This window comes from Stigmatopora nigra, chromosome 2 (assembly GCF_051989575.1).
Source record: "Stigmatopora nigra isolate UIUO_SnigA chromosome 2, RoL_Snig_1.1, whole genome shotgun sequence".
Classification (NCBI taxonomy): Eukaryota; Metazoa; Chordata; class Actinopteri; order Syngnathiformes; family Syngnathidae; genus Stigmatopora; species Stigmatopora nigra.
Window position 1 is genome coordinate 14,673,015 of NC_135509.1, and position 15,297 is coordinate 14,688,311.

A 15,297-nucleotide genomic window follows, 5' to 3' on the forward strand; every position below is an offset into this window, starting at 1 on the left:
TTTGTCATGTGTCAAATTTGTTTATTTCAGGGACCATTTTCACCACAATTTATATGCATTTTAGTTAGATAAGTGTTTCCACTACTGATACAAGTATTTGTGAAGGGAAATGTACACACCTTCACATTGTCTATTTAAAAAAAACAACTATAATTTAGGATTCATAAAATCCACCAAAGAAAGGTAGTGTACAACATTGCACAGACATTTACATTTTTTGTAAATGCAACTAAACCAAAAGTCAACAATGAATTCTAGACAAAAGTGCTTGTAATCACAAATACTATTATAAAAAGGATAACATTAAATCCCTACTGGTGGTCATAAAATACACCACATACATATTCCTGTTGCCTTAAAAATAATAATATTAATGAGCAACGCTCACAAGAGGTAACTTCAGCAAAGGAAAAAAAATGTGAAAATAATGTTTTATTTTAAAAGAATAAATGTGTTGTTTTCTGATGGGGAAAAACTGGAACAATGGGGTAAATCTTTGCAGTCCAGATGAAATGTCAACATCACATAGTCAGTTCCAGATACTAAAGTACAGATGATTCTCGGAAAGTGTCAATCCACCTGTTAACAGGACATTTAAGTTAAAGTACTAAAGTACTACCACATTTTGAGAATCATTGCAATATCAGCTTTAACCTTCATACTTTACCTCTGGGCTGTCTGGACGTCATCTGCTTTAAAATTGTAGTACAGTGTATTTTTGTGGTAGAGCTTGAACTGTAACTTTTGGGTTGAATCAACTTTTGGGACAAATCCTAAGAGTGGTTGACTCTCCAAAGCGGCGACATCCTTGCATGATAGAAACAAATTCGTTGGGCATTACTAATCAAATCCTGATGAAGGATTTGTAATAATGTACATCATCTGGATTTAAAACAGCAGGACCAATTTATTGACAGAGGCTTTTGGATCGTTAAGCACCACCAAATCATGTTTCACTGTTGAAACTCCCACTCAATGAAGGATTATATTTTTACATTTAATGCCAATTTCCATTAGCGTCCAATGGGGAACTCCCACAACCCTTACAAGGATGCTTAGTAAGGACGGTGAATGAATAAATGTGCCAATTATTAAAATTTTAACTAAATAGCCTAAGCGGACAAAATGTCAATTATTCCAATTTCAACTTAGTAGCCTAAAGCCTAAATTAGCTCAAGTTGTCCTTTTCTCAAAGTAATGTTACATTGCCAGCAGTAAAGTTGGAGCAAGCGAGATGAACTGCTTTATAAAATCTGTGTTTTCATACCGCAATTCTATTCCTGAATTTCCGACACTTCATATGAAGTCATCTGATGTGGTCACTTCTTTTTTTTTAACTTAATTAATATGGATAAAATTCAGTTATTGATTAGAAAGAATGATTGCAAAGATATATTTTAGGACTCCTTAATGTTTGCAACAGTAACGATGCAAACAATGGGCAGAACATTGGATTTAATTTTGTTTTTTTGATATTATTTTAGTTTTTCGGTTGTAATGTTCATTTGTCAACATCAATAAATAAAAAGAATTGCTCATCCGCTGATGTAAATCCAGTACAGTGCACTCTTGAAGCATTGCCTACCTCACTGGCAGCATAGGTGTACAGAACCTTATCTTTGATGACAAACCACAAACGCTTTCCCTGCTTCTTCTTGCCTTTTGACCTCTGCAAATATCCACTCATGGAGGGGTTGTGTGTACTGGCGGACACCTGCCAAAGTCAAATGCACGACATGAAGAGATCAAACCGGGAAAAAAAAGAAAGACAATGATTGGGATCACCTCTTTGAGAGCAGCTGGTAGTATCCGCTTTTGTTTGCGAGAGAATGGAAAGGTGGCTTTGGGAAGTGCAGCAGCTGAGACATCTTCCTCATCTGGCAAAAAGTAAGAAGAATTATTTGCAAATGTACAAGACAGGAGGTGAGGAAATTGTGAGAAACCTACTTTTCTGCTCTCGGAGTATAAAGTAACACTGGTCACACACTCTTGCTAAGTGGTTTTTGAGGTACTCAAGGGTTTGTTTGTTGGAGGAACATGACTGGCACACAACCTAATAGACACAAAAAAATGTTTACTCCTCATGTATATTCTTGTTTATAGGATTTAGCAAAAAAGACAACTCTTATTGCCAGTTTTTTCAACAAGATTTTTTTTAAAACTCAGTAACTAGGATAACTGGCATGTATAAAGTGAAATTAAAGCAATGCCTCACCTTGCCACAGGCCCGACAGTGGTGTCGCCTCCAAGTCAGAGTGAACTCACATGTACAAATCATGCACATGGTGGCACGTGGGTCTGGGATCCAAATGGGGGCTTTGGTACCCAAAGAGGCACCATCAGCACAATCGCTCAGTTGAAACTAATTAAAAAGAAACAGAAAAAAATATAAATATCAATTCATTACATTAAGTGGACCCTCATAAAGTGAAAATGAAAGTTTGTCTTGTCCCCATGCTAGGATACTACCAGAGCATTTTTTATTTTTATTTTTACTTAATTTAAATAGTGTTGCATCTAAAGTGTGTGCATACCTAAAATTTTGACACGTAACACAAAGCCAAAAACCACAATTTCATAAAAAAAATCCTTAGCTGGTGTTAAGGTTCAATTATATTGTGGTTTGAATGCTTTAGATTTAGTGCCAAAAATTCTTTATTGATGAGCAAGATTATCTTTGGTTTTTGTTTTGGTTTAGTTACCTCATCGTGGGTCTTTCCAGATATGAAAGTGATCTTTTTCTTGGTGTAATTACTTATAGCTGTTGAAATGTCTTCGAGCCATTCATCTCTCTCTGAAGCCGAACTTTATTGAAATTTAAAAGAAAAAAAGGGGGATGTATGAATGAATAAAAATAATTACCAACCATAACTTAAATAACAGTAAATGAAAAAAGAGACAATCATTACCTTGCAGATAGAATGAATGAGCGCTCTATGCTCTCAATAAAGAACTCATTCTGGTAGGCCTCTTGACTTGGTTTGCTCACCTGTTTTGTCATCAATAAAATATTGTCAGTGCAAATAAAAATATTACAGTGCATTGCACCTAGAAAGGAGATTCTCACCTTCATCCCAGCTAAGGACAACATGTTATTCAGCTTGTACTGGCCCGACTGAACAGGACTGGTGTACAGCAAAGTGTCGTTAAACTGAAGTAGAACATGACATGATTTAACCTGACAGAAATGATTGACTCTAGTACCTGGTAATGTGTACATAGTAAATGCATTGTGATATATTTACAATTTTATGTTGTAAATATATTCCTAATTATTGCAATCAAGGAAGTTAAAAGATAAAAGTCAAGTGTACCAGGAAGAACATCCTGGGCTGCATGACTTTCCTGGACAGTTTATTGAGGATACCCTCCTTCAGGAATACCTATCAGAAAACAAAGTTATTTTTATCATGTGTCATGCAAAATCCTCCATAAGGATGCTTGTATTTTGTCACAAGTGCCAAACTAACTCACTCTTCCAGGCTGGACGATCTCATGATGACCATTCAGACTACACTGAACCCGAATCAGCTTCTGGAAATTGTCCTTGTGTGAAAACCAGAGAAACAAGACATTACAATCAACCACGTGTTTGCAGTGTTAAAGTGATAAAGTTAAATAGTTTTGTAAGTTTACTCTCTTACTATACGCTCATCTGCAACTATATTTATCATTCAAAATGAATTCAATTCCCTTGTTCTATTTCCCCCCAAATTGGAGGAACAACATCATGTATCTCGAGGAACCACTACATTTCCATTCTATTAAAAAAAGTCAAATTTATCCATACCCCTTGCTTCATGATGTCATTGGCATGATTAACGACGTCCTTCATGATAGCAAGAGCATCTGAATGGACAAAATACCAGTGTTAAATATCAGTCATTCTATTTAAAAACAATTAAATGTGACTCTTTATTTACCTTGTGTGTCTTTGTAATCAGCTGAGTCTTTGGACAAGTTTTTTAAATAGTCTGGAAAACAAACAGATTAGTTGATCAGAATTGAAAACTATTAAGAGCACGCCACTGTGTAGTAAATTCCTCCTACGTAATCTTGCGTTTTAATCCCATTTGCAAAAAAAAATGTCAGTTGGTGTTCAAATAATGATGTTACGCAAGAGTGACGCCAACAAACATTCTTGACATTTTCAGACCAGATAAATACAGTACGACTTGTGCAAAAAGATTTTCAGGTTACAAAGGTAATGTTGTTCTCCTTAATCTGATTTGAGTACAAAAATCCCATTATACTTTTGCTGCAAATATTATTGTGTTACAGAACTATGTATTGGGGGAGGGCTCTAAAAAAAGGTGGATTAATTCTTTGGTGATGTCAGAAAACTTCTTCTTTCTAACTTTTGTTACCTTTTTAACTGTCTTTGTGGGGCTTTTTTGTTGTTGTTCAAAAGGGAAAAGGACAGAAACTGAAGAAAAATTAACATTATCTAAGAGGAAAAACATACTACAAATTGTATTTATTTTGATATGTTTAGGCTTTATGATATGACCCTGGTCCTTCAAAATATACATAAAAAACATTGAAAATGGTTTGTTGGCATCTTTTAAATTATATTTACATGAATGAAAAACCCATGTTTGCACTAGAGGGCAGTACAGTGACAATAATGAAGCATCTTATCCACCTCTAAGGAGAAGTTGGTACTGAGGAATCCTTTGAATAGGCTTCAGGAGGTAATGCTTCAGAGCCAAGTTGGCACAACGTGGATCAGCCTAGAACGCAAATATCACATTTGGGGTGAATATAATGAACAAGAATCTTACACAAAATCTGCCATAGAGGAGAAATTTCAGGATGAATATAGTACACATTCACTATGAAGTTCATATGATTGAGGCACATAATGTAGAAGTTGATTCCTTCTCTTGTAATCTATAATTCAGTGACTTCAACATGCAGAAAATAAAAATAAAGCGCTCCGTTACCTCAAATTCTTTCACGACGGCACCAAAGAGTGGATTCTTTTTGCTCTGCTCTTCCAGTAGAGCCACATTCTTGTCAAACTCCCGGATGTATGTTGAGTACATCTTCAGATAAGGACCTTTTTTCAAGAAGATATCAGCCAACTGCTTCTTTTCATCCCTGTTCATACAAAAAAAATACTTTTTTAATGAAGAAATATACAATCTAATGAGGCAAAAGAAACATTCAAGCAAGAACAAATGGCTTTACAAGGATTAAAAGAAATAGATAAGATAGATACTAGTTGTGGTAGTGACTGTAATAACTCTTTTGACTTAACTCTAATCACTAACAATTGGATGAATACCGGAATACCATTGGAATGATAAACTGACCGCGTCTCATTCCAGATTCATTGTCTGGATGTTGTTATTTTCCTTTTGTAAATATCTTCAACTTTTGCAGCGAGTCATCACTTGTTTTAGAGTTAAGGACAAATAACAGCTTTAACATCTGAATTTTAAAAGTTAAAAGTATAAAGTTGTGTTAGCCATCTATGTGGATCAGCCAACCTTGACTAGTGAAAACATGCTGTAGCATTCTGGACCAAGTAATATATATTTATTAATCTGTGTTTAAGATGGGTATGATGTATTTATTTATTTTTATTCATATTTTGGTCATGCCACAAGCTAAATATAATGGCTTTCTAAAATAAGAGTTCATTTTATTCCACAGCTATTGGTTGTATCTCAAACCATATATAATACAAATGTTGTCAGGTCTTGTACTTAAGTGTCTTTTTTTGTTCAGCAGTTGGGTAACTATTTTAATAGTGCATTAGTGCCATCTTCTATTGCAATCAAATCTACATAATGTGATGCTGACGGCTTTCTAGTCGTCAAATCCAAGTTGAAGGCCCAAATAATTAACCCATGGCCAGCAACTGCCCAATACCCATAAAACCATTGAAAAACACTGTGAGGCGAATGTTACCATTTTGCTAGTCGATTCTGCAGCTCCTGAAGCAGATCCTGGTTGAGTTCATAGAGTTGCGGAAGATAATACAGAATCTGGTTGAGCAGACGCTCCTCAATCACAGGTTTGCTGTTTTGAAGAGATGCTTTGTTCACGGCTTCCCGGAAGTCCTATGGTCCACAAAAAAAAAAAAGTACATTCACTGTTGAAGGTGACTCTCCATTATTATTATTGTATTTATAACCCTTAAGACATGTAGTTCTTTCAATTTTATATCGTATTTGTAAGACTCCAAGAACCAGGAAATGCACACAATCCCTGGTGTTTGTGATCAATCTTCATGTAATCGGCCTGAATATGATAAAATGCCAATTACTAAATGGTTGAAGATATCTCTCCATGCATAAGTTAAAGCCATTTATAAAATCATCTAAGTTTGGCTAACCTCAGGAGCTTTGCACTTCAAGAATGTGTTTGCATTACCTACTCTCATAATAAGTGTAAGTGTAGGACAGGGTTGCCAATTACGTAGATCGCGATCTGCCGGTAGATTGCAAAAGTACTATTGGTAGATCGCACGACAATAAGATTTTGATCCCGCCCCTTTTTATAAAAGGCTTTTATAAATTTGGCATGTTCGCACAGATGCTTTAGCATGAATCGGGAGTGGATTTTCACTGCCGCTCCATGTTGATAGAGTCTAATGCGAGGTATATTTACAAAAATAATTGCTGAGCTTTTTCAGTGGCTTGGAAGGTTAACTCCTTAAAAAGTCAATCTTGGAGCAAAAAAATTTGAACACCCTTGCAGGAAGTCATGTGTGATACCTTTCAACAAATGTCGTATATATTATAACTGTAATGAGTGGATTGCAGTCAGTCTAGTTTCAGCACAACCCCCATTGGTTAAAGTGTTTGTGGAACAAAAAGCTGAACCTAGACACAGCAGCCCACCAGCATCACTTTGCCCATCCATGAATTCTAACCTTAACAACAAAGTATATAGGGGGAGGCTGGCTCATTGAAAAGTAGATCTTCGAGTAAAAAAAGTGAGTCCCCCCGGTGTAGGATGTACAAAGTAGGCAGGTACTTGCATAACAAGGCATGGGGGACGTAACCCAGTTCAAATCTACCTGTTTGCAAATCAGCTTACTTACAAAAGTAATTAAAATTAAAATCGTAAATCACATAGTCGAAAATATAACCAAAATCATAACAGAGCTACATTTTGTGTGTAAGAAAATCTGACAAAAAATGGATGAGATATTTAAAAAAAAATAAAATAAAATGCATGACGTAATCTTGACACCTATGGAAAAATTCTTAAACAAGCACTTGCTAAAGAGACCAAAATAAACTACTAAAATATCCTATTGTATCAACAAATATGTTGGAATAGATCTTTTTTTCATATTCTACTTCAATATCCTATATTTATATACTGCCTGAACAAACAGCATTGACATTCTTTCTAACTTAGCATGACTGTGTGTCATCAACAGACTCAATTCATCCAGTTTAAGTGACAAACACTTCCTGTCTGTGGGCTGCAGTGACATCTGCTCATATGATTTTTTTTAAACACAGTGGAGTCAAAAAATGAATCAATTCAAGTTATTTTAGTAGGTTCACTGCTTACTGTACTGTGCATTGCGGCATAAGACAGTATTATATGCAAATCTTTTGCCATCTGTTTCTAAAGAAATATTTGTCACTTTGGGCATCTGCTATTCCAGATTTAATTAGGCTGTACATATAAATGAATCAGCCTAGTCAGGGCATGACTTCAAGGTTAAATTATCCTCAAGCTTAAGCCACTTTATCATCAACTGCCTTTGTTAACCTTTTAGAGGCTGAAAAACCTGCATGTAAGGGTTTACTGTAGATGCCTTTAGTCCTTTTTTCAGTATACGCAGCACCTTTGAGATAATAAGGCGAGCATTGAAATTGTTCAACCAGTCTGATGTATTCAAAGGTGAGAGTCGCTTCAACACCCTATCATTACAGTGTGTATTTATGTGTTTGTGTAGTCAAGTGTCAACACAGTAGATAACTGCAAGTGTTATACAGTTGCAATTAAAAATGCAGCAGGGAAAACATTATAGCTAAATTGTCGCATATACTTACAATATGAAGCAGCTTCAGGACATCAACAAACCTAGAGACAACCATAAAAGCAAAATATTATAAATATAGCATGTATAGTAGATACAAATAAAAGCACACCCCTTAGTTTATTGTAAATGTAATAGCTCATTGTTTATTTTTTGTACCGCAGCAAAAGCACCAAAATACTGAGGCATTTTTATATCACAATATTGCAATATTGTGGCATCCCTACTTATGAAGGACTAAGTAATGGGGGTTAAAAGCTTTGAAAGATAAAATGTCTTACACTTTCTCAGAGGTCATAATTTCAGTAGCAATGTGATGGATCTTGGTCATTCCAGGGCCACTTTGCATCTAAAATAAGATCAAGAAAACAAAAAAGAGATTACCCATTTGAAAAAAAAACTTGATTGTGTCTATTAAAATGAAGAATATGTCTAAAATATGACAATTAGGTAGCAAACGGTGTAACATTAAACAGTCTACCAGGTTACACTTATTTTGACACTAACCTGTACAGCTATACATTAAATGTATAGCTGTATAGGTTAATTGTGCATGGCAGTAGAGGGGCTCATTATATTATTTTGCGTTCAATTAACATTTATAACTAATTGAGGGGCGCAACCGTGTTTAGCAAAAAAAAATGGTTGTGTCTTTTTTTCAGATGTTGCTGAACTTGTATGCCAAGTTCAGCAACATCTGTATAATTTGATTTCCTCACCATACTTTCCTCTGGCAGCTCATGGTCTCCTTTACTTGAGACGGAGCTGTCGTCTTCGGCTTCCACGTCTGAAAATGGTAGCGTGAATTCATCGTCTGAAGCACCATCGTCTGCTTTGTCATCGATAGAACTTCTGTTCAAAGCAAAATAAGCAAAGCACAAAGTGAGTTGTCAGCGCTAATGTAATGACACATCTGTGTGGAAATAGAGGGAGGATGTTATTTATGGAATGGAGGTCATGTTTTTAATAACCCAAACAGTATGTTCAGCAAACAGCTTGATGTCTGCAGCTGCATTTTAACATTTCCTGCAGATTCCTAAACACAACTGGAAAAAAAAAACAATTCAGAGTAATAATAAACCGAAGGGGAAGCATCGGCTGTGTCATACAAATAAAGCCCGTGTTCACCAAGTTCACTTATACTCAACAAAATGTGTAAATTTTTTTAGACAGTTTGACATCCTCTTATTTTTACAACTGAGTCCAAATGTGTGTTTTTATTTACTTAAAAGAGGTAGATGTTAGTTTGATGGGTTTTAAAATGGCAAACTGGAATTTCATGTACAATACAATACACAAATAGAAAAATGTTTGCGATTTGAGGAAAACTGCATACATTCTCCAATGTCCAGTAGTAGGTTGACCACAGAAAAAGGACCGAAAGCAAATAAATCAAATGTCGCAAAAATGAGCTGCTCACGCACGCACCCGCTATGTTGACAACAGCTATGACTCATTTGTGTTTGTGAGCTGCTCAACGTGTTTTGTAGCATGTGATTGTGAAGCACTTTGAAGTTGTGGCATGCTAAGCTAAACTATGATAAGCCGCAAGAGACAGTGTACAGTTGTACGACATAATCCTGCTCCTTTTAGCCTAACTGACTTTGGATCATTTGTTATTTGTGCAGCAAAGAGGGAGAAGTTATAAAAAAACTTGAGAAACACTGTACGTTTATGACATGTCATTGTTTTACCCAGAATTAAAGTAAAATTATATTTTGCCCAACTGCACAATTAGGCAACGAGACACAATATTGACTATTTCTGTAGCCACAAGCTTTTTAATCATATTTTTTTCATTGTAATTAATGGAAATAAATTATATTTTATTAATTATTATTTCCTCACTCCTGTTTCAAGTAAAAATAGCATCCAAATTATTGTAGTCTTCCCTGGATTATCGCAACTTCACTGAGTTGTTTTTTTTTTATTTAATTTTTTTAAATGTTCATAAAAATGCATGCTGAAACTCTCAAGCGGGAGCCACTCCCCTGTCCTCTGCTTGCTACTAAAATTCAGCACTGGAGAAAAAAATATATTATTATTAATATTTGCTTAAGTTAAAAAATATGTGAAAATCACACATTCACAATTCTGAATACATACAATTTGACAGCCCTGCAAACTGCAAATATCCAATGCTCTGGCATCTGTCCAGCATACAGTAAAGTTCATCTATTCTTTTATCTTACAAACACATTTGGTTTTCAAAAAAAGGGATGTGATTCAAATTTCAAATGACTTCATTGAGCACGCCTAGAAAGCATTAACAACAGAGGCAAACGTGCCAAACTCCCCAAACAGGAACCTGCGACTGAAGAGTGTCAACATGCTTCACAAATTAAGGGGCAATCTTATGAACTCCATACCATTTAGCCTTGAATTTACAAAGCCTCAACAGTGTTTCAAATTTTGTCCCTGGTTATAATAAAAAATAAATAAAAGGTTACAGAAGTTGTATGTGTTAGCCAGTTAGGCACTGACGTACCAATCAAAAGATTGCTGAGGTACAGTAAAATACCTGCATAGAGTAGATGGCATCCCCATACACCCACTCGTAAATATTTGTTATACCAATATTTTGTGGACAAATAAATGACAGACAGACTGCAGGAAATGAATGAATACAATTTCATGTAAGTGCAGCCAGTGAAAAGTTTAAATATTTCCGATGGATACTAGAGGTCTTTCAAAAAATGGCATGTAACTGAAACTGTCTGGAATTTAAAATGTAAAAAAATTAATTTCTACGGACTTGCTGGTCCAAAAAATGTTGGGGGCCAAGAACTGTTTTATCAATATTCATTATAACTACCACTACATCCATTCGAATACCATCTACTACCATCCATTGAAAGAGAACTCCATCATAACTCAAAGATTTACAGTTAATGTTTTTCACACAAAAAATGAGCAAGTGGCGAAGACAAAAAATTAAAAAAAGTTCACATACCTGTCATAGTCAGTGTTTTTATCTGGGGCCAAATATGACTCTGGTTCTTCATAAATACCATCGTCATTGTACAAACTCTGCCAGATAACACTAGAACCTTCTGAGCCACCAAAATAGATGTTCTCGTAGTCTGATATCTCTTCATAGTAACAAATGTTCTCATAGTTTGCATCCCCATCGTCTACGCTTTGTTCCCTTCCAACCAAAGGGCAAGAATACTTGCGTTCCACTGCAAGAGCACATTGGAGATCATGGGGTATGTCATGCTCATTGGACTCTAGGGTCTGGGATCCTTTAGCCTTAAGCTTATGCAGCATCATGACGGACAACTTTAGATCCAGCAGCTTTCTGAAAGAGCTCCTCCTTCCTTCAGATCGGGCCAAATCTGCACCAGAGAAAGACCTGGCCTTCTGTTTGTCCAAAGATGCCGTTGATGTTGTTGTTGTCTTTTCTGGAGGCGAAGACATAATACCCTCAACAGTCTTTCGATTTTTCAAATCAATTCCTGATTTCAGTTGTTCTTTGACATCAGGGGATTCCGTCTTCTTCATCCATGCCATAGAGCTGTTGTTTCCTAGAGGCTTCTTTGGAATTAGCGTGACTGCTTCATAGTGATTGCCTGGATTGTTGGAGTGAAAATTTGAATCTGTCTGGGCTTTATTAGCGGCCACCTGATTACGACTTCCTTCCCTTTCTATGTCCACCTCCTCGTCCTTATCAACAGATAGCTCCATATCATAGGCGTTGGTGTCCAAACCCAGGTCTTCTTCTTCCACATTGTTTAGGAGCATTGACTGAGTAGGAGTTGGTGAATTTTCAGGTGCAGAAAGATAAGGCATTTTCCTGGGCGTAGCGGCTGGTTTTGTGGCAGATGATGACGATGGTGTGTTTTCACTAGCAGTCGCACTGACAGATGAGGATGCACTGTCTTTCCCTTCAGATGACACTTTCATTTTTCGCCCTTCCTGGATAGTGATCTCCTGTCTCTCCTCCTCAGCTTTTTCCTGGCAGGTCAGAGAAATGTTTTTGGGTCTGCGGGGCACCGGGATAGGGACAGGTTTACCAGGGGTTGCTGGTTGTTGTTTTTGTTCAGAAGGATTAGAGTCTTCATCTGGAACTTGCCTGGTATTATCCCAGGTAATCTCCCTCACGTTCGATTTATTGTTCACAGTTCTAAAAGGAAGTGGTCTCACTTTAATCTGAGGACTAGAGGTATTTAAATTATTGTTGAGATACTTTTCTAAATCATGTGACGACTCACAAGGGGGGTTATGGTTTGGGAGGTGGGCATTAGCAGTAAGTATTACTTGTCTTTTGGGATTGTCCGTCTTTCTTTCTGGAGACATGCTCTTTCCATTGTGCTCAGTCTTCACAATGGGCAAAGCTTTAAAGTCTTTCTCTACTTTGTCAATGTGATTGTCACGAATGCAGCGGCAGTCTTTTTGGCTACATAGACAAATAGGAATAATATAATCCCAGTTTGGCTTTTTACTGTCATTCTGTATTCCATTTTGGGCATTGAGGCAGCCAACCATCTGCTGAGTTGTCGTGATTTTACTTGGAAGGACCTTTGAGGCAATTGGTTTGGAGTTCAACTTGGAGGGGTTGGGTTTTGGTGCCAGCATCGGTTTCACTCCGCTCGAGCGGCCAGAGGACTGGTGAGACAGGGCATATTTTCCAGGTGTCAAAGGAGATGCCGGCTGGAGCTGGGATATCTTGGGTTTAGGGGCTAGAGGTGGCTTGTTTGTGCCTGAGGAGACACGGGAAGAGATTCATTAAATAATAGGCATGCTCGATACTCTAAGGGTAATAACATTTGCAACCTAATGCACATTTTGGGGAGATAAGCCTCACGAGTAGCAACAATAGTTTGATGGACAGAGCATATTTTAGGAGTTCTGTTGGATTACGTTGTAATGATGACCTCTTTTTCTAAGTCTTTTTTTAATCAGATGTCCTTGTACTGACGCTACAAGTACCGCATTTTCCAAAGATGAATGAACGTGATCTCTGTTCCTCATTCCTCAGGCTTCATTACAAGCTTGTGTTACAGAGATACTGTAAAATAGCTACATTGATAACAGCAGACGAGCCCTCACTAAAATATTTGTACTTTTTACCATTTTAACTACCCAGTAAAAATGTGTTTGTATGAGAGCGACTGATAAGAGTCCAAATCCTCTACATAATGTGAGTGTTTACACAGCAACAATCTTGAAAGCTCCACTGAAAAATCTCATTTTATTCGGTGGCTGTAAAACTGGAGTCTCAAAGTGAGGGTTTTCACTCCAAAGGATTAGACAGAATAGCCAATTAGGTTTCTGCTGAAACAATGACTGGAATGACCCGATTACACGTGTAAGACACCAGATTTTTGAGAAGAGGTCCTCTTCTTTGGTTTGAAAGAAAATTTACACCCATTAACTTCGTTTGTGGAATCAGTTTGAGACCACTAGTCTAAAAGATTTGACTTAGATAGGTGAGTATAATATCGTAACGATGTGCTCATTCTTAGTAGTAGCTTGGTAGGACTTATAGCTCAAGTTTTCTGTGAAAAGAAAACTCACAGAACAGTGACTTTGATGCTAATATGCTATGCTTTTGTGACATATCTCACCATATGAAACACTCAATATCTTAACAGTTTAAGGTTTTATGATCGTGAAAATTTGATCCAGTTCCCAATTGGTGAAACGTGCCAATCCAAAGGGATTTCATTGGATTTTTGAAATTGCACTGTAAAATCAAATCAGACATGCCAACCAGAATATCCAAAATTGCATATTCAATCCATTTACAGATGGATGCCAGATGTTCCCCAGTGGGACATGAGGGTAGGGGCTCGCTGTTTTAACTCTTGAAAGCTGCTTTGGAATCACTGATCCGAACCTATACTTTAAAATGCCCCACGGGGGATGTTCTGGTTGGCTTTGCCGTATAACCCCATATATAAGTAATCCATCTAGTGGTCCATGTCCGAAGGTTGAGGATGGGGAGTTGGGGGAATTATTGGGGGGAGGGTTGTGTCAGAGAGGTTGGAGGGGTTTCATGCAAACTAGTGCAACAAGTAAAACTAGTGGAAAAAACACGTAAAAGAGAGCTTTTATGCATAACCTTTCAGAAGTAAATAGTAGTTGGTTGGCTTTTGCCGTATAACCCCATATATAAGTAATCCATCTAGTGGTCCATGTCCGAAGGTTGAGGATGGGGAGTTGGGGGAATTATTGGGGGGAGGGTTGTGTCAGAGAGGTTGGAGGGGTTTCATCCAAACTAGTGCAACAAGTAAAACTAGTGGAAAAAACACGTGAAAGAGAGCTTTTATGCATAACCTTTCAGAAGTAAATAGTAGTAACGATGATGTTTAAAACCTGAAACTGCTCAACAATGATACTCTAAGATCAGGGGTTAACATGTATACAAACTTGGTAGTAGTACGTAGTAAGTAATAGTAGTAAGTAAACACAACTGTCATTACTAAATCAATCATGAATAAAAAAAATATCAATTTGCAGGAAATGTTTCATAAATTAATTATTGAAATTATGCATTTAAAGTAATATCTAATCTAATCTGATTGCCACATCCCAACGTGTACTTACTGTAGAATTACTTTTATTGGAAATATAATTTACAATATTTATACCCTGCAATTCCATAATACACATTTTAAAAATATTTTTATCTAATACAGTAGTATTTGCTATTATGAAGTATATTCATAACAGCAGTTCAGTTGTATTTAACTGTAATCTGCCTCTTAAGTATATATCGCATATTCACACATTTACTCTCATAAAAATGTCATAATTTTAAAACAAATACTTGTTAAATACTTGAATTCATCTGGTTTTACTTGTGATAAACACATTATCCACGCAATTTGAGTTTGACACCAGTGACTAGATGGAATGTTTCAATGATCAACACTTAACAAAAATCTGTACGAACAAACATGACATCAGCAAGAAGACATTTTCATATCCCATAAATTACAAAACGTTTGCCGATAAAATAATAATTGAGTTCTCTCGTACCAGACTTCATCATCGCGTCAGTCCGTCAAATTCTCCACAAAAATCGTCCTTCTTCATGTCCTGCTCCAAACTTCCAATACGTCAAGTTAACATCAGATGTCCACTGTGGACATTTTTGCGTGAATGTGGTCAAGTTAATAAAAATGTGACAACAACAAACAAATAAACACGCTCCTTCGTCTTAACTAAGCAAGTGAGTGACTGAAGTGGATTTGAGCATTTACTAAGCTTCCTGCTTGCAGGAACAGTAACAACATATAGGGGGCGCCAAATGACGACCAAAACATTCATTGTGA

The 15,297-nt window shown here is 36.6% G+C and overlaps 1 protein-coding gene across 1 annotated transcript; it reads right to left on the minus strand.

The window, feature by feature from the left end:
• Positions 1-6: 6 nt before the first annotated feature.
• On the minus strand, positions 7-15,190 carry LOC144209418 (FYVE, RhoGEF and PH domain-containing protein 6-like). Its single transcript, XM_077735703.1, has 21 exons — positions 15,002-15,190; positions 10,968-12,717; positions 8,734-8,866; positions 8,296-8,363; positions 8,028-8,058; positions 5,920-6,071; positions 4,947-5,103; positions 4,646-4,733; positions 3,924-3,974; positions 3,791-3,849; positions 3,475-3,546; positions 3,315-3,383; positions 3,068-3,151; positions 2,910-2,989; positions 2,703-2,805; positions 2,216-2,362; positions 1,948-2,053; positions 1,786-1,877; positions 1,586-1,714; positions 668-807; positions 7-579 (listed from the first exon to the last, which is right to left on the minus strand). Exons 1-21 carry the CDS (start codon positions 15,012-15,014, stop codon positions 543-545), a joined length of 3,561 nt encoding a protein of 1,186 aa, XP_077591829.1. The 5' UTR covers positions 15,015-15,190; the 3' UTR covers positions 7-542.
• Positions 15,191-15,297: the final 107 nt, after the last annotated feature.

Excerpts from the sequence above, each read along its gene's own strand:
- LOC144209418 (XM_077735703.1), bottom strand. Across the intron at positions 3,975-4,645 it reads GTACCAACTTCTCCTTAGAG|ACTATTTAAAAAACTTGTCC; the intron begins GTGGATAAGATG and ends TTTGTTTTCCAG. Across the intron at positions 2,990-3,067 it reads TGTCCTTAGCTGGGATGAAG|GTGAGCAAACCAAGTCAAGA; the intron begins GTGAGAATCTCC and ends ATGACAAAACAG.